The 24,092-nt window shown below is 32.1% G+C and overlaps 1 protein-coding gene across 6 annotated transcripts; it reads right to left on the reverse strand.

The window, feature by feature from the left end:
• Positions 1 to 2,164: 2,164 nt before the first annotated feature.
• On the reverse strand, positions 2,165 to 23,568 carry LOC134721799 (uncharacterized). 6 transcript variants are annotated; one of them, XR_010107926.1, is made up of 11 exons: positions 22,820 to 23,085; positions 22,531 to 22,620; positions 20,177 to 20,288; positions 18,301 to 18,446; positions 14,295 to 15,734; positions 11,862 to 11,975; positions 9,037 to 9,090; positions 8,327 to 8,401; positions 5,571 to 5,667; positions 4,940 to 5,077; positions 2,165 to 2,741 (listed from the first exon to the last, which is right to left on the reverse strand). XR_010107926.1 is itself a non-coding variant. In XM_063585024.1 (10 exons), coding segments are annotated over exons 2-10 (2,202 nt in total). In that variant the 5' UTR covers positions 22,582 to 22,620; positions 23,410 to 23,568; the 3' UTR covers positions 2,165 to 2,740. The 6 variants fall into 6 exon arrangements, 5 of the variants coding, with proteins under 5 accessions (XP_063441094.1, XP_063441093.1, XP_063441096.1 ...); XM_063585024.1 differs by lacking the exons at positions 4,940 to 5,077; positions 5,571 to 5,667; positions 22,820 to 23,085 and adding exons at positions 6,607 to 6,815; positions 23,410 to 23,568; XM_063585023.1 differs by lacking the exons at positions 4,940 to 5,077; positions 5,571 to 5,667 and adding an exon at positions 6,607 to 6,815.
• Between the last annotated feature and the right edge of the window lie 524 nt (positions 23,569 to 24,092).

Genomic DNA, 24,092 nt, shown 5'->3' on the forward strand with positions numbered 1-24,092 from the left:
TTTTTGGTCGCTTGCATGTTTTATCAATGATACTGTCTTGATAGCGGTTGAGGCCTTTTCTCTGTTATTATATTCTTTCTACATTTTTGTATGTAGGGGTCTATCTTTTTTTCATATCATTCTTTGAAATCGAAAAATAGGGTTAAAACCCCAAAAACGTAAACTATTATAAGTCAAAGTTAGGACGTTAACACGAAGCCTTGGATCACACCGAACAATAAGCTATAAAGGGTCCCAAAAGGACTAGTGTAAAACAATTCAAACAGATAAACCAACAGTCTAATATGTATCAAAACTGAGAAACCCCTATGAACTACATCAACAAACAACAATAGGGACATACACAGTAAATATGACAACTATAATACGACGGGACATAATATGACAATGTTCGAAGAAATTGTTAAGCTAAATGCACAAAATTCTGCTCCGTCTTTTTTTCATTATTCGTAGGACACTTTCAAGTGAATGATCTCATCAAGCTGATCAAACACCAAACGTCATCAACAACCTGATCAATCAACCTTTATCGGATATGTTCCTTACGTCGTAACTACAATCCCCTTCCCTTTCATGAATTTGACCTACCGAATTAGACTATTAACCGAATTTGTAATCACATAAGCAACACGACGGGTGCCGCATGTGGAGCAGGATCTGCTTACCCTTCCGGAGCACCTGAGATCACCCCTAGTTTTTGGTGGGGTTCGTGTTGTTTATTCTTTAGTTTTCTATGTTGTGTCATGTGTACTATTGTTTTTCTGTTTGTCTTTTTCATTTTTAGCCATGGCGTTGTCAGTTTGTTTTAGATTTACGAGTTTGACTGTCCCTTTGGTGTCTTTCGTCCCTCTTTTAAAGCTAACATTATATCTATCAATATAAATTATTAGATGTTAAAGAAATCTTCTGCTTTGATCTACATATGAAAAGGTTTACAACTTGATAACCTGCAACTGTAACCAAAAACTGATGAATTCGAGTCGTATGATGTGAGAGTTATTTTACAAGAGACCTTTCTAATAAGACCATGTATGTCCAAATTAATCAGTATACAACTGATCACTGCTAAAACTATTAATTAAGTCAATAAATTGGAGGTTCGTGTTGCTTATTCTTTAGTTTTCTATGTTCTGTCATGTGTACTATCATTTGTCTGTTTGTCATTTTCATTATTATCCATGGCGTTGTCAGTTTATTTTCGATTTATGAGTTTGACTGTCCCTCTAGTATCTTTCATCTCTCTTTTAAATGCAGAATTGATACTATTTCCAAACATCATTACACGTCGGATAATAAATATTTCCGCCATTCAAATTTCTGAGTGTTTTTGTATACAACCTACTAGTAATCAATTCTCAATTTAAATGGGACAATGATTTGTTTAAAAAAAAAACCATTTGAGATTGATGCAACAAGCTTCATTGAAGACCTGTTGGTGACCTTCTACTGTTGTCTGCTCTATGATCGGGTTGTCTCTTTGACATATTCCCCATTTCCATTCGTAATTTAATGGAAGGCGATGCCTATTCTATCGACGCATCTTTTACATTTGTATCATTATGTCTGTTTGTTTTATTCACGCATCGTTGTCAATATAATGAAATTTGATGACACTGCCATGCAAGTGAGAGGTTTATCTAGCTATAAAACCAGGTTCAATCCAACGTTTTCTACATAAGAAAATGCCTTGTGTCAAGTCAGGAATATGACAGTTGTATACATTCTTTTGTTGTATTTGAGCTTTGATTTCGTCATTTGATTACGGACTTTCCGTTTTGAATTTTTCTCGGAGTTCAGTATTTTTGTAATTTTACTTTTCACACTTTTTAGAGGACTATAACAGAGACACCATATGCATAAACATCTGATTTGCAACACGAAATAATGTTTCAGAAACATTCCATTGCCTTATGATACAAGAATATGCATTATGATATGGGTTCCTTATAGTAAACATATTTTCCTTAGATCAAAAAATGTATCAACACAATCCGATTGGGTTATGCTTCCTGTACTGCAACCAATCAACAAATCAATCATGCTAACTGTCAAACATGATGATTAGGTTGTAAATGTAAGAGGAGAATCACATTTTTCTGTACCAACTATGTTAAAATGAGTGTGTTGAACAATTCTTGTTTTTAAAGACATGACAACAAATAAATACGCAAAAGACGATTTAATATAGCAATACTTTCGTACAATAGTTGTCATTAGACCAACAAACCGCAAGTGACAGTAACACTACAGTATCACAGAAGTTTTAAAACATATACGTATAACATTTGTTTATTAAAATATATCAAATTGATATCAGAAGTGAAATCTTATAAATAAATATATAATATATCTGGTTTGTACAATATAAGTTATAATATATTCTTTTCTAATTTACAATTAATCTCAATTATGCAGTCGTATTTTCGATTTTATTTTATTGCCACGGTTCACATCGCTGGATAATTGTCCCGTCTTCATATCGAAATGTGTTCTTGTACAAAAAGAACATTCTCTGAACATCAGTGTTTTGTGTATCAACGTAAGCACACATTTTTAAACGAGAGACAGGGCAATACAGATAAAAGCACAAATAAATTACATCCAAAAGTTTTTAAAGTCAGAAATCGCTGCTTGAAGATGTGTATATGGCAGTTTTCAATGAAATGTTCTATGTGATTGGCTCCTCCTTCCAGATATTATCGAAATGTCCTTTGAACGTTCCCATCTCAGTATCTCACACTCTGATAAAACAGGAAAATATTATTAAGACATTAATAAACTATATGTTAAATTATTTTGATGTCTTACAGTGAAAAAAAAGCATGCATACGATGAAGACCGAAAATTATAAATATACTTGTTAAAAATTTGAATTTGAACTATTAATGAATTTATATACATTTAAAGCATATATTGCAATGAAAAAATAGTGATATACTTTCAGTGGAATTGTAACTCTTATATCACATTTAAAAGAAACAAATCATAGATAAATGATGTATGCATAGATGGTTAAAATGTATCATAAGTATTTCCATTTATTAGAAGCAATGTATAGTAAATACAAAATGTCACTTAAGAATATGATATTATCTCTATATTTGCATGCAGTTTACATGAAAAAAGAGGTTTTATATCCACATGTGATTATACAATGAGACGTTACAATGAGTGAACACAGCAATGATCTAGTGAGGACACAACAATCACATTCTAATAATGTCCTCAATCGTAAAGGGTACTCTGATAAGTGAAAATTGTCATTCATAATAAAATAGGTCTGGACAACCCTGCTTATTTTTCTCGCAGCATAAAGGATGTTAATATATTTTCATAATTCAACATAATATTCGGACCGAATTGGAAGTTTTAAACCTGTATGGTATGAATTTAATTGATGGTACATCGGTTTGTGCATTTGTACAATTATGGTTACAATTAAATTGTGAAATTTCATGGTGGCGTCCGTTTTGCTTAGTCTTTAGTTTTCTTTTTATGTTGTGTGATGTGTACTATTATTTGTCTATATCTTTTTAAGCCATGGCGTTGTCAGGTTTTTTTTTCGAACTATGAGTTTGAATGTCCCTCTAGTATCTTTCGCCCCTCTCTTCTGACCAATTACGAGACATTCAAATTTGCAAATGTTTCAAATCAATTAAAAAAGTAGTCAATCTTATTTCATATTAAGAAATGCATTACATGTTGTCGCAACTGTAAACCTAGGTTAAAATTTCAAACATATTTTGAAAATTATCCTTCGAGTTCCATAAGTGAATAAAAATAAATCATATTCTGCCACTATCTAATCAAATACGTGAGAAACACTACATCATGCAAATATGCACTTAAAACGTGATGGGAATATAAATGTTGTGTATGCCTGCACCATGTCAGTCAAATTAAGTGTTCATAATCTAAATTGTCGTTTTTATATACTTTTGTTTTTGGTGAAAAAAAATCTTTTTTAAAATAACCATAAACTGTATGCAAACAGAAAAATAACTCCACGATTTAATCATATATTTGATTGTTTCCTTTTAAAAGCCTATCTTATCATCCTTTTTATCTATACGAAATGAAAGCAGATCGCAAAATTCTCTTTCGTCGCTTTGGTTTACTGTTGGTGTTACCATGAACATTTCATCTGTTCTGAAATTCTTAAATGTTAGTTATTCTTATGACTGCAATGACAGAAAAGGCTTTTCAATCTTCTCCTCTAATAAATGATTTCTATCAAAACTCATTATAATTTGAGCTAAATGTATAGAAGTAGTCAAATGTGCGTCAATCTGCTGCTAGGATGAACACCCTTTAACTAAAAGTAAGACGTGCAATATTGCTCAATGTTGAAGTTGCACGGTGAGGTGACTCTTAGATAGAAAGCGACAACACAGATAAGTTCCATCGATTTGGTCTTAATTTAGTGCATGTAGATATTAGTGTCAACATCATTTACAAAGTTCATTCTAGATAAATTATCATTTTACTTGAATGTATTAGTAGTCAAAAGATATGAGAGATACATGCAGTGTTCACGGAACACTAAAGTATTTTACCAGAATATGGGATTATATAACTTAAAATGTTACTAAGAAGATACAAAATTGAGGATAAGAAGTGCGTCATACGGTGAAATTAAAGGTCACACCAGGTACAGGATATACCAAATCTTAATTTTCACGTTGGAAAGATAAGGATAAGTGCATGAGACAAACAATATTGGCCGTGAATGTTAGGTATAAAAGTTTCGATTGCATTGGTCCAATCGGAAAGAATACGACTGTTCTTCACTTCAGAAATAAGAGGGTTCCAACTCAATGCAGAAACTATACAGTATAGAATATAATTGTTAGGTATTAAACTATCTGAATATATGGGTATATGGAGTTCTATAAGTCTACAGTTGCAAGATTCCTCTATATTACTGTAGCACCCGTACCAACAACAATGTTCAGTCAGTCTTGAAAAAGCGTGGATTTCCTCTATTCTTACAAATGACCCTCCTTACTCGTCGACGGACATCGGACATTGGCTGATAACCATCTGAAGGTTTTAGCGTTGCAGTAGGCTGCACTGACTGCATTGAAAAGAACCACATAAGGCTTATTACATTCTTAAGTTATGAATGATGTGCAAGTACTTTGAGACTATTAATCAAAAATATTTTTCATGGAAATTTCAGCTTCAATTAACACTTTACATATTCTATAATTCAAGCAACAATGAAAAGCAAAGTATGATATTTTCGCACAACATTTAAAATATGTTAGTGGAATGAACAAAATGTAATTAGTGATTTTGATAATGAAAATGACATCAAATGTGTTGATTTCAATATATAAAAGAAAGCACTTGTATCTGACAGCTTAAACCATTTACCTAGCGCATAAATATTGATCTGTGTTGCGACACAGTGTCTACTTGTACTAATACAGTATACAAACATACAGAAAGGGCGTCTTGGTCACAATATTTAATAATAAAGTATTTTTTTGATATATTACATGCTGTCATTCGTATTTCGAAAATGTGAGAAGACGCCCTTTACGACAAACAGAGACATAACTTACGGCAGCCCTACGTGGCGTTGGAGATCGAAGAATGCTACTGGGTGGTGAATTTTCACATGAATTGGTTGTTAATAAACCTTCCCTTCTTCTGAAAAGACTACACATCAAGAAAAATGTCTTAATGCCATGCAATAAAGCAGTTTAGTTTCAATCTGATGACTTAGAAGTAGATGACACATGATTGATGGTAATAAAATATTAAAAAAAAAGTTCTTAAGAAATATTGAGGTAAACTATAAAATCTTTTATACAGAAGAAAAGTCATTTGAAGGTGTTTAAATATCCAAAATGATTTGACTCATTAAAACTTTTCATTTTAAGCAAAACAGGAAAAAAATAGGTCTATTTATGTTTAGAACAATGGCTACTCTAACAACGAATTAATTGAATGCATTATTTACCCTTTATATTCTAGTCTAATCATTCAAATCTACGCTACAACTCAGAATTTAACTAGCAATTACAATAATGCTAAAATTTTATCATTTGTTTTACATTCTCCAATGACAATAATAAGCATAGGAGACATAATAGATGATTAAGAGAAGTTTTTTTTCCAATTTAATATAAAAATATTTTGAATTTATGAAAAACCAAAATAAGGATTCAATGTTCTGTCAACAAAAGTTGAAGAAAAAAGGGTAAAACAGCAAAGTAAGAAGGGTTACTTTGTATAATGGGGAAATCGATAACAAAAATGTGTTACCACTTCGGAATGAAAACATATCGGTATAAATTTAAAGGGGGGACATTCATCAATGGTATTGTGTTTTAAAAAAGGGGTTTAAGGGGTTCACTCTATGTACCTGAATCGGACACGCTTCTTGCAACGCTCATTGTTGTCCTAAAACCAAAAATAAAATGACCCTTTATTTGATGAATAGCATAATGAGGAATAGCTTTGTCTACAAGCTTCAAAGCAAAACATTCAGCTATCTAAGCAGCAAAATCAGAGAAACCACACAAGCATTCGCTCTAGCTACATTTCACTCCAAACCTGAGACTGCATCTATTCACTTTGATGAATAAAACTTACTAAGGATTATGTTGTTCCATATCTACATACATATTCATAATTTTTGTTTTTACGTCAGTCTCTTTGTCATCGTTAGGTAGATATCTATCCATAAGTTGTTTATGACGGTCCATCTGTTCCTTAACGTGAAGAAGCTTTTCTCGTACATGACCTATCGTCTTTATTGGGAAAAAGTAATCACCAGGAGGAACACGGGATTCAATGCGATACTGGAAACATTGAACAAAGCTGGATCATACTATCATGCCTTGTGTTTAAAAAGCTTTGCATGGAATTACTTGAATTCAATTTTATTTTGAGATTTTCGAATAAAGAAAATTATTTAACGTAATTTAGTATATTTACTGAAACACTAATATTTTTTAAAGAAATAGTCCTCAAGAAATTTAAAACTTAAAACATTTAATAATTGTTTGTTTTTCTTTCACAAAGCAAAATATTTTGGAAGAAAGAATAAGTAAATAAAATTTATTACTATAAGAAATTTGGGTCATGCACACACCACCACTCGGTATAAAATCTGTTAATTAATTATTGACTATTATTTTACTAAGGACTTTAATTAGGTAAGATTAATATGGGATTTAAGGACTTGTTTATATGCATAGCAACTCATTGTGAATCAAAATAAATTTTCACATTGTCACACAGAAACATTATGATGGCCGAAAATCCGAAATAAAAAACCCTTACAACATCTTCTAAAACATCTGTAAACAGCAGCTGAAGTACCTTGAACTAGCTTTCTGTAAATTGAGTATTCTTTTCAAATCATTATTCAGTATTGTTTTCGTGTATGTATATTTTATTGTTATTTATATCAAATCTACTTATGTGCGTTCATCTGTGTATATTCTGTTATTCAATTTTAATGATTTTGTTTTCGAGGATTGCTACCCCTTTTACGTTATCTACTGTTTAAACGGCATGCTTATTACGTAAAGAAGGAAAACCCTGTAGAGTTTGAAGAGATACAGAAAGGAGATTAATGTTAAATTGTATATGTCTTCCTGTTTAATAGATTAAAATAATACATTTGTTTATCTGTTCACAGATCATAAATACGTCAAATTTTTCTAAAATACTATAAAATCATTATGTTATTTCATGACGCCAAACATATAAAACTGGCTTAGTATAGGCGATAAAAGGGGTGGTTTTCTCAATGTTTGATTCCTTAACCGTGTTTTATATAGAAATTTATAATCATAAATAGACGTTAATAAATTGAAAAACTCGACTTAACAAAACATTATCCTTAAGTTTTGATAATTTAGAAAAGGAAAACATATACAATGAGCATAAAAGGATATAAAAGCTAAGCATCTAACAAGCTGCCGTTTGAACTGATAAGGGTTTTTAATGAGACATGTTAAATTCGACAGGTCCAAACTATTTGCAATATAATTTCTTATAATTTTTATAAGGTAGTACTAAATAATATGTCACTAAATAACCCTCAACTACAAGGCATTTTTATTAATTTTCATAAAGGTACCTGGTTATATTTAATAAAAGTTAAAATAAACCAATTTGTTACATCTATTTTTGTTGTTGAATGTAATCGTCTCACATTTAGATCAAGGGAACAGTAGTATATCGCTGTTCAAAACAGCATCATTTTATAACAAGGGTACCTTTATAAAAAAAAAAAGAAGCTTCAAAGCAAACTACTCTGCAAGGAGATAAACAAAATGTTTAAAATAAAAATTCTACAAACCTTCCATGACATGAGGTTTTTTGGTTTTGTAACTTTGCCCTCTTCATCCCAGTGCGACTTTCCACCGTAGAGTGGCTGAAACATTTGGAGTTAAAGGTATTGACTGCCACTTGTTGTGCATCAATTCTTCTTCAAAAAGACAAATCACATGCGGCAAGCAAACACGACAAGATATATGATAATATGTTTTTGCCCCCGTGTCATTTAACGGGGTCATGTGGAAAGACAATTGCATTATAAACAAGCGCATCTCATGGGTTTGGCAACATTTTGCATTGCCAAAAGCCGTTAAACGCATAAAGCCATGCTGATAGTCAGAAACAAGTGCTTTCGTTTTTATAATGATTACACTTAGATGATAATGATGATGAAAAAAATAACATAGAAAAAAAACTAAAAAACAGATTATTTGTCAGAATATTACAAATTATCGTCAAAATAATCATTTTATCTTTAAGCTTTCAAACTAATCACTACATTAGAAATATAATAATATTAATTATAAATGTCATATAAAAATCGGTCTACTTTTCGGGACGTGATATAAGACAGAAATCATCTGTAACATGAAAATAGAGAAAATTTAAGCTACAAAAAAATAATAAAAAAATTGATAAATAAAAAATATCTTCATTAATAAATAATTTATTACATTTGTAATATTCTGACTTGCATCGTTGTAACTGCAATGACACTGATAGAATACTCACAGACACTGTAGTAGCTTTTAGTCCTGTTGTGATTTGTGTTGGAATAGCTTCTACCTGAAAAATTCCTCCTCCAGTTAATATGTACACTAATGGGCAATGCTATTAATTTTTCATGCTACACTGGTCTCTTCTAAAGTAATTTTATAACATTTAGATGTTCTTCTAGCGAATGAAACACTTTGAAAATTTCGTGCGTCTTAAACTTTTTCTGGTATTACCTTCATCAGGAACGTCAAACCATACTTACTCATCATGAAAATATACGCAGAAACGTTGGGAGCTACATTATCAACAGGGACATTCCAAATAAGGTCATATTCACCATAGATTATTACAACCCTAATTTGTTTAAACTGTCTGCATTTCAGAATTTCAAAATATTCATCGAATCATAAAAAAAAACGAATTGGCAAATGAATGTTAGTTTGCTTCTTTTAGAAGATATTTAAACTTTTTGATACGGAATTGTATTTTATTCGATGTATTTAAAAAAAAAATATTTTTCTTCACTTTAGAGGAAATGACCACACAATTTAATTATTTAAAAGCATGTTTGGAAAATGGAATTGTTTCTATTACTGCTGACTTTTGGAGGATGATTTTCAATCACATAGGAAAGGATTACTTATCTCTTATAAGTAAACAAGAAACTTTCCGTGAAAATTTTGGTATGAAAATATGTTTTTTCAGATTTTTTTTCTAATTTATAATAAAAAGAATCTTCTTGATTTGGTAACAAACAAAATTTTTGCTTATTTTCTATTCAGATCCCCAGAACCTTGTGTTCTAGAAAAATCGGGAGTGTATTTATCTGGTTTAATATTTTTTTTAAAGTAAATGGAGCAGTTTTGAATTAGAATGATTAAAATACTATAAATGCGATGTGTTACAAATCAAATATTCTGAGATACAGTGGTAAATTTCTCAATGAATTTGATTAATTCCATCATGATACTTAAAAAATCCCTTAGTATTCTGAATACAAGTAAATTGGTGTCAAATCGGCAGAGGACAGTTAAGCGAATTGGAAGCATTTTCGAGGCAAAATAAAAGAAAAACAAGGTGCCATTTCGAAAGTAAAGAAATAGTACTAAATATTAAAAGTAGGTTTCCAGTACTATTTATTCTAAGTACAGAAACAGTACCTATGCAAAAGTTGCAGCGTACGGGATATCGAAAATTAAAAAATTAAAAAATACCGAACTCTAAGAAAAATTCTAAACGGAAAATCCGTTAACAAAATAACAAAGTCTACAAATATTTACAATTTCGCTAAAATGTCTTTTGCCCTGTTGAATATACAGTCCATGGAATACTGAATTTAAATACCACATTAGATAATTCATTTCACTTCTATTATAATTTATAAAGGTAATCTTTGCATCTAGAGCAATTGGAACTGTATGTACCCCAAAAATGATATGTAATCAACGTGTATCTTCCAAAACTCAAATTTTGATTTTAACGAAATCCTTTCCTAAACTTTTGAAAAAAAAGATATAATGATGCACTCTAATTTTCTATTTTTATTGATTTATAAACGTTTTCTAAGTAGCTTATTTTTATTCTTGTGTGAAAAAATAGCCGTAAATGCAAAAGTTGACATCGTGTAACCAAATTTGTTGTTTAATATAAACTCATCATAGATACCAGGACTAAATTTAGTATATACGCCAGACGCGCGTTTCGTCTACATAAGACTCATCAGTGACGCTCGAATCCAAAAAAGTTAAAAGGCCAAATAAAGTACGAAGTTGAAAAGCATTGAGGACCAAAATTCCTAAATGTTTTGCCAAATACAGCTAAGGTTATCTATGCCTGAGGTAGTTGGACAGTCACAGGGTGACGAGAAAATATTATTCAAAGTCGTATTAATGATATTCACATGTACTATAAACCTTTGTACTTCTATCTGCAGAATATTTGATTTGTAACATTTCGGAAATTATAAAAGTTACATATGTCATATATTTAAACCTTCCACAAATCCATCTTGATCTAGTTGCTTGGAAAACACCGATAAACATTAGAAAGATAGGTTTAAAGAAAGCATTACCCATGTTTACTTGGGATGCAATCATCTAATGATAATTTTGACATACTACTCATTGTGAAAAATTAGTTCTTGAGCCTTTAATAAATGCATTCATATTTAAAAAGAAAAAAATCAACTTGCATGATATGTAATTCACATTTGTTTTTTCAAAGAAATGTGATGATATCTTAATTTTTATACCCATTTAATCAGATTCAGCATGTTTTTTTTTCTAAAACTCCTATCGTAGAAAAGTATTTTTTTATACCATGAAAAATCAAAGACGCACAAATTTTACTTCATAGTGAGAAGTTTATGCTAAGAAACATGAGACTCAGTGTAGCAGTAAAAGTTCTACATGCAGTATAGAGAAGAAAACTCTAATATAATCACTCTTTTCTAGAACTATCTTCTATATAAACTCTGATGCTAATATTGGAATTAAGTCCAAATGATTTGGAAATAAAAAATAAAAAAAAATAAAAATAGGCCTGAATCTATTCTTGAGGTCATTTTTACTCTCTGATACCTTTAATAAGTAATCTATCGTTTAAATTTTGCATGGGCATTTTAAATGTATCTCACCTCATAAGACTACAGCATAATGATAGGGATAGGTAGGCACTTAACATTTAACTGCCTTAAGTGTAAAGACAACTTCTGTTAAAACATAAGTTTAGGGAAAATCCGTGGAAATGAAAAGGAAAATCATCTGGGTTTATAGGTAGAATCTGTAAATCTGACTTAAATTATTGTCTTTTCGAAGCTTCAAAACGGGACACTAATTTACCTCATATTCACGTTCCTCTCTTTTCAGCTCCCTCATTTTAGTAGCAGCGTAGTTGGACTTTGGCCTTCTTCGGTGTGGGGTTGAAATCTCGACTTTATTTCCGACAAGTGCAGCCTGTTTATAATGATATAATTATGAGGGTAAGGGAAGATAACCAAGGAAGGAAAGTGTTTCTGTCTCTTTACTGTTTAAGATGTTCGCTCCATGTTTTCTTACTTTAATTGTACATTCTTCATTTAAATACGCGTAAAAACACAAACACTAATCGAGAACATTAAAGGTCGTGTTTTTCAAAATTAACACTTTTCAAGTAGTATTTATTGATATATAATATTTAAGGTGTATTCTGATATTAAAATGCTAGAATTAATTCCAAAAAGTCTATATTTAATATACATGTTGATTTAAAATCAAAGGGATAAATTATTTTAAAGCATAACGTAAAACTAGCGCAGTAACATAACAAGATTCGAGTAGCGAACATCCTTAAAACATTTATTTTAACCTGTCCAAAAAAAATTAACATATTTGTAAATATTTATCAAATTAAAATATATTATTATTGCTTTTACTCATTAAAAGATAAACAAAAAAATACTGGAGTAATTCTATATATTTGAGATTATATTTGAATAACTTTTGATATGTGAGGTTATAATTTAATAATACTATATTTCTGTATCAATGACATGTTATTACATTCAAAACTTCAGATTTATTACCTTTACTTTGATTCAAATGTTTGTAATTCAAATAAGTTAAAGAGACAGATAGAAGAATCAAAATTACATGCAACAAAATTATCATGCCATACCAAAATATAACAGCAATGTCATGTTCAGCAGTAGTCCCATCATGCTTTGCTTTTCAACAGTGACAACACGCATGCGTATCTGAAAATGAAGAATCTAACAGGGTGAGTTAGTTGGCTTGAATAAGCAATGCAAAACACGCGCGCATGTCTTTCCCATGAGAATCAACTGTAGCAATACGTTTAAAGCATTTGACAAAAGACAGAAATTATTACTTTTTAAAATTGAATTCACATTACAACAAGGAATTGCTCAACACAAAAAAAGCCAGAAAGCCACGGCTGAATGGGTCTGCAGTTCTGGAAAAGGCTGGTTTGACTTGCTCCATAACAAACTTACAAGTCAAGTCCACCCTTTTAATATTGATGAATTTACGTTGACAAGTATAACAATAATTCCAAAAAACAATCGAATGCAGGTGAAAATATTTTTTTTCATCACCTTTCTATATTTTTTGCGTTTTAAAGATGATGAGAGGCCCTCGCTTGGGTATCTGCCTGGTATAACATCTTTTAAAGTAGCAAGGTACCGACGCATGTACGTAGGTCGATAACTTGATATATAAGGCTGGTACATTGACTGGTAAGGTTGGTACTTTGGAAGCAAAAATGAACCAGTAGCTGTATTGATGACTCTTCTGGCAGCAACTCGTCCTCTTATTTCGTCCATAGGGGAAATAACAATATTTCGGGCGAAATTAATCGGTGGCATTGACTGCTCCCTTACAGCCGAGGCTCGTGACTTGGCATAGAAGACACGGGAGCGTCCTTGAAAAGCAGGCCTATTTAGAATTACAACTACCTGGTTGGAACGTCGGGAAGTAGGAGGGCAGGATACAGCTCGGCTTGTCAGTGGCGCGGGTCTGGCGACAACCGATGTTGCACGTACCCGGTTTGAAGTCACTGAAGATCTAGGTGATACATATGTCTCTGTGTCAACCTGTTACCAAAGGAGGGAAAAATAAAAAAATACTAGTAACCATGGTAGCATTCAGATACTGAAAAAAATATACCTTACCGTAAAATCAATGAATTTTTGTACACATTTATGGCAGGTTTTGAAACACGGACCCAGTCAACCGTTCTTTCAGTGAAAATAAACCGAAATATGTTCATTCTCATGGGCGTTTATAGATTTTGCTTATTCAAGCAACCTTCTGTTCGAATTAGAATAAGCAGCACGAAACAAAACTAGTTAGACATACATTCAGATCGACTACTCCATATTCTAATTTTAACAAATATTTTTGATACATTTTAGAAATTTTTCGCCAAAAAGAACACAATGAATTCAAATTCGATGGATGAACTCATTACTCTTCATGGGAATATTTTGATACTAACATATATATATGTGTGTTAAAAGATAAAGGAATTAAAATAAGGTCCGCCAACGTTCTAGGGAACTCTCTAGGTAATTTGGAACTCATACGAGGTTATACTTTAAAACTATCTGGGAGATTTGGTAACTCATTCGAGGTTATGCGTGCTCTATGAAAAAAGGTGGAGTAAAAACACTCAAAACCTGAATATTATACACATCGTGCTTTTATACTATTTCTAGTTAGAAATGCAAATATAATTGGTATAAACAAGGCAATGGTCTGGTCATTCCCAGTTACCTTGATGTTGATTTTTTCCAAAGTTGACAGTTCCGTGCCTTTTGCACTTCCTTGATACAGTTCCACGGTGTTAGTGTGACCAGGTAAGTGGTCATTGAGAGCCTTCATGCCTTCTTTTTGTGATACAGGGAATACCACTAATGAATCAGTTATGTCCGTGTCTAGGCGTTTTCCATACCCGCTTGCTTTAAATCTGTTCTCAATGTCCTCAAGGCGTTTTCGGAGATTACTGATGGGTAAAGACTCAGATGAATATCGCACAGGTGATGAAGATCTAGGAATATATGATGAACCTCGTACCGGCGATAAAGCACGTGAAAAATTTCTATGAGACGATGTAATGATTGGATATGAATGACCCTTATATTTGGATGTAATCTCGCCTAAGGTTTTATAACCAGTCTCAAGTCTATTTCTTACTTCTGCTCTGAATGCTCTCGAGTCATCCATATACCTACTGAATGCAGAATCAGATGCAGTTGATGCATATGTGGCCGGACCGGCAAGCATTGGACCCTTTAGTGTAAGTGGACGTGCTATGTAGTGAAATCCCATATTTTCGCCTTTAATGGGATCTTTATATTCACCTTCCACGCTTATTACCAAACTAGCATTTTCGTACTGATCTAAATCTACGTGTTTTAATGCCTCGCGAGCCTTGTGGGCTGTATGTGCGACCACGTCGTGAAATACAAGGTCGTCTTTTATTCGGGATTTGTCCGGATCAAAATCTGGTTCCTTTTTGGACGGATGATAATGTGATACAGCATAATCGATCATACTTGGAACTTGACATTTATAATCATCACTATCAAAGTTCATTCTACTGCGTGGACCAAAGGGAATATATTCAACTGGAGAAGGTGATCTTTCTCTATTTACATAATAATAATCCCCATCCCCGCCATCAGTGACACTTTGATAGTCTTGGTAGTCGTCGTCGTCATCACGATACTCACCGTTAGATACGAGGTCATCATTCGATGCAATAGATTCAACATCTAAATAGGGATAATATCTGGGGTTTGTTCCTGGTCGTACCGCTCGCCTTTGTACTAACTGCTTATAGTAGTTACCAACTTTTCTATGTGGTAATCTTCGTGCTTTATATCTGCGTGGCCCAGTCCCGTCGTCTCTTTCAGGGGAGGATCTTTCGCTCTGTGTTGGTGTCGTGTAGGATGAAATTTCCGACACATCGTCTCCGTTATATAGCTCGGGAATTTGATACTTTTTTAATGGTGACGTCCAATCAAGCTTTGTTAATATGCCCAACGGTTGAACGTTAGTTGTTCCTCTATAGATCGGCGGGGCAAGTCTTGGATAAGCAATTGGTTTCTTTGTAAAAGATGGTGTTATCGAAGATATCGAGCGGGGTGAAAAACGCCTAGCTGGAGTGAGAGAAGTAGTCTTCTTATCTTGGATAGCAGGCATCGTTGAAGGCTGCATGAATATGTTATTGATTCCATATAAATTTAATATTCGTATTTAGGATTTTGTAGTTGGCCTATGAGTTGGAAAATGCAGCCTAAATAGTATACTGTGATGTTTGAGATATGTTAACTCGTAATATTGTTTTTGCGAACTAGAAACTTTTCAAAAAGAGCCATCCTCCTAACAAGGTCAGCATATCTATTATGGGAATATAAGTGAACTTAGTTCCTATCCGTTTCTAATGACATTTATATTGTACTATGTTGAAGCATTTTGTAGTCCAACATTAAAGATAAGACATTGGTGCTTCGAGACAGTATAACATCAATGTCAAAGACAGCCGGCTTATCCCCGACTTTGGCTTTGTGTGTCTAAGCATTTCAAAGTTGTTGACATGTGAAGAAAATGATTGCTACATATATACACTTTGCATAGACAATGCCTTCATTGAATTGTTTTTAAGAGGGCAAATAGAATATAAATTTTATGCCAAACTGGAACTTAAATTTTACGTATTAAACAGATGACATATTTTAAAAATGGAACTCAACCAAAAGAACCATCTTAAGTACAGATTGATAAAAGCTTCAAAACAATCGATAGCTAATAAAAAAGCAAGAATATAGTTAACAGGGTTAAAAATTATTTCGCTGATATCTATTGTTTTTATTTTTGCCACTTTAAAGGAGGTAAGGGGTTTCAACATACATGTCAACAGCAATTGAATACTAGACCTTTTTTTTTTGGCAAAGTCGGAGACAATAACTTCATTTTTTAAAAGATTTTTTCCTAGAGATATGATAACATTCAAATCTCGATCAAACATCCGATCAGCTTTTAAGACAGATTTGTTGTAATGTTACAATTTTGCTCTTTTTCTAAATAAACAAAACAAATCATAGGCCAACTCTTAATTTAAAACTAAATTTATTTACTACGGAGGAAAAACAACAAACATAATCAGGGATTTGATTGAACTGGGTCCATGAAACCATAAAACGGCCTGCCATATTGTCCGTTAGATATAATTGAAAAATAAAAATAAAAACTATAGGATAATAAATATTCGTATCTTTTATAAACACATTGTGTCAGAACTATTTGTTAGAGTCGCTTTTTTGTCATATTTGAATAGTTTAATATGATGCAACTTTCATACAAGTTAGAGGTTTAGCGCTATAAAACCATGTTCAATTCACTATTTTCTACATTTGAAAATGCCTCTACCAAGTCAGGTATATGACAATTGCTGTCCATTCGTTTGATGTGATTTGTTATTTGATTTTGTCATGTGATTTGGGACTTTCCAACTGAATTTTTCTCGGAGTTCAGTATTTTAGTGATTTTAATTTTTATAACCTATGATAGAAAAAGTCTGATATGGAATATGTAAAACAGACACATTTTTGTTAACTAATTTGATGTATCAATTCGAATGTGTGGCAGATTGCCATTGATATTACATACTCAGCAGGTTGTAAGTGTTCACTCTACATTAAGATCCGATAGATCGATGTTTTCTGCCAATTTTAAGTAAAAATACAATTAATCACGAATTGCAGTTTTGCCAAAAATTATTAAACAATAACCCCAGAACATCTTGTAAACGACATACATCGGTTTTCATTTAAGTGTTTCCATGACAGCGCAATTTACCATTTGTACCTTAAGTATATCTTTCACCAAAGACTACTTTTCTTAACTACATTAAAATGCCTTTTAGTTAAGTTAACGCTTATTTCCTACACAATTCGATTTTTTTTCGAAGGATTGTAAAATTATATTGATGATGTAGGATGATTTTTTTTGTAAATTATTTCAGAGACTTGTTCGAGTAAAAATACTACAATGCGATTATGGCCATTAGAACCTTCAGGTAAACCTGAAAATAATTAGGCTTCAATTTTAAACAAACAATAAAAAAAGAATTTCGTTTCAATAATGACATACCGGGGTTATTTTTTTTTAATCTTTTATACAAAAATATAGATATATAAGAATTGTTTGGACTACACAATTATGATGTGAATCGCATTTTTTTGGGGTTGAATTATGGTCTTGACGACATTGTTCCTAAGGTAACGAGAACCGACAATTATACCATTATCCCAATGAAAAATATCGAAATTATACTACAATAGTTTAACCAGTCCAATGTGAATTGTAACTGGGTCATTTAAAAACATGAAATAGTCAAAATGACACCACTCCCCGGCGCTATATCTCATTTTAATGATTATTTAACGGCAAAATCTGGTTCATAATCATAATAAGTCGTATATTGTAAAAGGTATACATCAAAATAAACATATATTTCAGGTTGATATGACCACAACTTTATGATGGTAACTACCTGAAACCAAACATTAAACATGATAATGTACGAACGAGCGTACCGTACCGTCGGTCGCACAAATCCGAAAACATATACATTTTTGTGTAACTTTAAAATCCACATTGGTCTGGTTAAATTATAAAGTTTCAAAACGTATGGTAGTTTTCTATAAAATTTGAACAATAATCTTATATCAAAGTTCATTAATGTAAAAATGAATTAAGAAAAGTGCAAACTTACAAGTGCCCTTGCGGCGTCTCTCAACAGCTTTTGGTCTCTACTACGTGACATGGCTGCTACATCGTAGGTGTCGTCCATTAAATTTGATGTGTACACCAGCTCATCGTTGACACCTCGTCTAATGTCGTTCTCCTCTCTAGATGTGTCTGATAAGAAAATAAAATGTTGTGTTGACCATTTTATTCAAAAGATGGCAATATTAAAATTAATAACTTGATTGTAATATAAATTCTTCAAGTATTGAATAATTAATTCGAGTAAAACATAGGAGTACAATGTGCGATACATAGGGGGAATTATTATTATGTTTGAGTTTCATAAGAATTTTATATTATAATGATCGCTAATTCAAGCTACGACTATGAGAACACCTAAAGTTTGCTATTCCAATGCGAATTTACATAAATCATAAATCGAGTTTTATGAGTAAAATTTAATTAATGAATGCTTTATTGTTGTTGGCTTAACCTCCAGTGATAAATATTATTTCGAACAAGAATAAATTAATAGTCTGAGTGTTGGTAGACCAGATGGAGGGAAGACATTTCGATGACAGCTAGAAAGGCATAGTCTGACAGCATGCATCCCGCTGACCTATGAAAGAGTTCGTGCAAGGGTTGTCCAACGTACAGAGAATTTATATAAAAGAAGATAAGGTATGATTGCCGATGAGACAACTCTCGACAAGAGACCAAATGACACAGAAATTAACAGATATTGATCCCCGTACGGCCTTCATCAATGAGCAAAGCCCATACCGCATCATCTACTTTCACAAGGCATCGAAATAAATGTTATTATATTCCGACCGTTTCGTCGAAGGGTGTGGTAAACCAGACATGACCATATTTTATACATTTGAAACCAGACCGATAATAGATATAAAAGTTTATAAAAAGTGAGTTATGCAAAATTGATCGACTGGAGTGAAGGACTAAATATTTGGACAGCCTTTGGAGAAATGTACACGGAAAGAGTAATACTCTCCAAGTACATGTGGTATCAGGCGTCTGTGGGTATAATTAGTTATCAAAGGAACCAGGATTACAATTTAATACACAAGACGCGCGTTTCGTCTACATAAGACTCATCAGTGACGTTCAGATCAAAATAGTTATGAAGCAAAAGAAGTACAAAGTTGAAGAGCATTGAAGACCCAAAATGCCAAAAAGTTGTGCCAAATACGGCTACAATAATCTATGCCTGGGATAATAAAATCCTTATTTTTTTTCGAAAAATTCAAAGTGTTGTAAACAGGATATTTATAAAAATGACCATATAATTGACATTCATGTCAAAATACACGCATCCCGCTTAGCAAGAAAACTAAATCCCCAACCCCTCCCTATATGTATGTGGTTTTATTATCGGATCGGATAATTCCATTTAACTATATCCTTACCCTCCATCTTTGGTGTCTATAATTCAAGGGCAGTTGTTCAAATGTAGCCGTTGACAAAAGAAGAATTTTGATTAAAAGATTTTCATAAATTTCTACAATTACTTTTGGTTGGGGGAAAAAAGGGGGGTCATGTCAGTTTCGCCGTTTATAGCTTCTCGTTGAAAAATGTGTGTGTGTGTTTTTCCCCAAAGAATAATTTTGACCTATATTGATACATACGATTGACATTTTAGAAAACAAAAAAGTAGGTCTTATTATTTCACTTTGTCTTTAGTAGAATTCAGAAAGAAGTCAATATTGAGGCCCACGTGTGTAAGGGTGGATCATTCATTATATGTAATAAACATATCCTATTTCGATTCTCCTTTGTCAAAAATTTGGAGTGACAATTGTCCCAATAGCAGCTATGCCAAAGCACCATAAACGTTACAACTTGTCAATGCCTGGGCAAAGCTGGATGATTTGGTGACTTACCATAGTATGATCTTGGTCTGATGACCTCGGGGATATAGGTATCCTCGTATAGGGCAGATCTTGATTGTGGGGCATATGACCATCTCTTGAGTGCTGAATGTCCTTTTGTGCTCTGTTTAAAGATGGAAAACAAAGCTAGTTTTATACATTTAAATTTACATGTTGATCTATTAACTTTAACATACACTGATATACGTTTTAGTGCTTTTGAAATATTTAGTTCAGTGTGAACCTGAATAACACTATGTTTTAATTTAAAAGAAAAATACATGTAAGTTGTGACTGACTTCATTGGATTTTTATAATCACACGATTGTTTTTCAATTAAGAAAACATTAAGAACACTTATTGATCCATTTTTCTATTAAACAGGGGAAAATGGATAGTCCTTACAACTGGTGTGAGGGGTTATTTTTTTTAATTTATTTTTTTCATTTACAAAATTGAGACAAAAGTAAAAATACTACCATATAAATCTAGCAAAATTTATCAATATTGTGTGGTCGTTCAAAAATCGTTTTCACTCTCAAATTGTCTTTCAATTACACCCTTATCACTTAAAAAATATGCATTGTCACCGTATCAATAGAAAGTTTGAAGATGTGAAAGTCAAAATTAAAAAAAAAAAGTTAAAGATTGGACATCAAGGGTGATGGACTCGTGTATAAATAATATTCAACTTTCTATAAACATAATATTAAACGACCAAGCCTGTAGATTAATCAGTTTAACAAAACTGTTAAGTTTGTATGTTGTACATTCACTTGTCTGTACTAATAATTGATAGCCTGTTTACGAACTGCTGATGCCAGTCATTACATAGAAGCTATTTCACCTTGAATATTTGGCAAGGCCGTGGTTGTTTCTACTTTTAGTAATTGGTAATCGGATACTTCTTGCGCGAGCGGCATGTGATTAAGGTAAAAACAAAACATGACTGTACACTAATGCTATTGATATTATCTATTTATTATTTGTTTCATCTTAATAATAGTTATCATATGTTTCCAATAATAAAAGCTTAATTGATTGATTTTGCTGATTGATTGTGTAATCTTCAGTATATATGTCATTATTGTGATAAAGAAAATATGTTAAAGTGTGTGGTTTGATAGCAGAATTACACAAACTTGTATATGATGACGTGCAGACATCACATAAAGATAACCTTCTTCTACCAAAGTAGCAATAAAGATAATTAAAAAAAGTTCTATATGTTATATTATCTGATCATCGTCGATATTATAAGAATAATAGTGACAATTGTATAGAAATACTGTAGTTATAAAATACTAAAATCATAATTATTGACATTTTTTATGCTAAAGTATAAATTGAAGAAAACCGAAATCAAAACTTTCTAATACAATTCAGCGAATGTAGAAAACTATACTGTATCTCCTTTACATCAGCAGATTATAAATATCTATAATATTCTACATTTGGTTCCTTTATTATCTACATCAGATACATTGATGAGGGTGTGAGCACGATATATGATGTATCAAAATATTATGGTTAATGTAAACAAAAATAGTTTTCAAAGATTAAGGAGGGAATCTTTCATATAATTCGATTATAAAGCAAAGATAAATACAGTTTATTCCATTACATTTAATGGCACTATGGTGTCAATACAAATACATATGCATTTATAATTACATCTAGAATGAAAAAAATCCTTTTTGTTTTCTATAAGTTCACCGGCTAATATTACAGGTAAAAATCAGAAACGATATTTTTTTTCTTCAAACATTACTAAATAATCAGTTTATCGAGAAAAAAAGAAAATCTATGTACACATTCTATTACAATCATGAAAAATGCACATTGATTTTTATTACCCTGCACTAATAAATTTAGACAAACATATGCTGCGTACGAGTTTAATAAGTATAATGTATGTTGAGCGGACCAAAAATACACAGGGGCGAAAGGAAAACTTACGTTAAAGAGCTAATATGACACCATTAAGATGATAATGCGTAAATGAAAGTACGCATTCCTATAAAATCTTGCATTTACTTGGTTAAGATTTGTTATACAACTTTTCTTCAAGTTGGAGAAATCGATCACGGAAGGGGGGTTTGATTTATTCGAGTTAAACTTAGATGGAATCAAAACTAATGTCGAAATAAACGATTTTTATGAAACGAGCCAATTAAAAAAGTCTATGGACGGGATTTACATTTTTCGGAATGAACATTATGTATACAGAGCCCTTTTTCTTTTAACTGGGATTTTAAACTGACAACAGAGGTATTGCTTTGACCTTTTGTATATCAAAATGTTTGAATTGCAAACAATAAAGCATGTAAATTCCAGAACAAGCATAATATTAAAAAACTACTTACAGCGAAGTATCCTGGTGGCACCGATGAATACCTGCTCCTCCTGACAGTCATTTCGTTTGTTGAACTTGTTGAACGATCTGAGGGTCCTGCCTGCCAACAATAAAGAATACACATTAGAAAGAAAAATAAACAAACTAACTGTCGAAAGCAAATCAAGCAAGCACATATATATTCAATATTTATCAAGCAAAAGCAATGTTTCAATGCTGAACTAATCCTTTTTCCTAAATTTGAAGACTGTTCCTATACAAATCCAAAAAGTTTCCGGAAGTCAGGAAATGTAACGTACCAAGTATTTGTTCCATCTGGAGTTTCCTGGGAATAACATCTTGCCCCTTATGCTTTCTGACTATACAAGAAAGAGAAGTAATATTTCCTTGAAAAGATCCTAAAAGCAGGAAATACTAGTTAAAATCCACAGAAAAAGAGAGGAGAATACTGCCACTCCAGCTAGGCTTTTAGTCGAATCTAGCACTTCATACTCCAAGGAACTTGTGTTCTTTATAAGGTGTGCGCGATACACACAAAAGAATGCCTGAGTATAAACATTCTAAAACATCATCTTTTATCATGAAAACACGTACTGATGCACGTGGGCAGGTAACGGTTAACGAATAGCAAAGCAGATGACTTATTTACTGCTGATGAATCCAATAGATATATTTGAAGACATATCATAAAATTCCTGTTAGCATAGTTATGATAATCCACTAATTTAATTTGTCAGCACATACATGTCAGTCGAGTTGACACAAAAAATAACATGCTACAAAATAATGAACACAGCAAGAATCCAAGTTCTATAAAACAGAACTTCAGATGATATCATAAGAATAAGCAACAATAACAAAACAATAAAGCAATACAATGAAAACTTACTTTTAGGGGTGAAAATCGAAATGCAAAAACTACGACTGTTCAGAGTTACAAAATTATAGAAAGATCCAAAGCCGAGAGTTAGTTCGATGCCACAAGGAAAATGTACTCGGTTACCATGTACATCAATACATGGCCCCATCCATTTAAAAGAGGGTAATATCCGGTACAAAGATCATGCCTTCCTTTTAATCTATCAATACTAATTATAAATATTAATTGATATTAAAATTGCTTTTGACATATATTATTTAGTGTTAGTCACATGTTAACATATTACAATAAGAAAAAAAGGGATGACTAAGACAATTGCAATTAGCGCATAATTAATAAAAACTTAAAACATTTATTATTGTGAATGCACACCCCTGAAGATGGACTGATCCATTTAAGATTCCTCGACAATCGTCAGCATCTGCCTAAAAATGGAGAGTGATACTGAACGTGTTCAGGTATCTCTCTTTGATGTATAGATGTGCTTAGTTACTAGTATACATCGATAGCAACCAAAGACGTAATGCTAATGTTTTCTATCATTTGCACACGTTAATTGATTGCAAAGTATATATATGTGCACAGCAGTCGGAGTTTTTTGTTAATTAAGTGATAAATTTTATATGAATTAACTAATTTTGAACTGATTTTACAACATTCGAAGCATTTGACCTTGTTACAGTACGTATAGA

This window comes from Mytilus trossulus, chromosome 6 (assembly GCF_036588685.1).
Source record: "Mytilus trossulus isolate FHL-02 chromosome 6, PNRI_Mtr1.1.1.hap1, whole genome shotgun sequence".
Taxonomy (NCBI): domain Eukaryota; kingdom Metazoa; phylum Mollusca; class Bivalvia; order Mytilida; family Mytilidae; genus Mytilus; species Mytilus trossulus.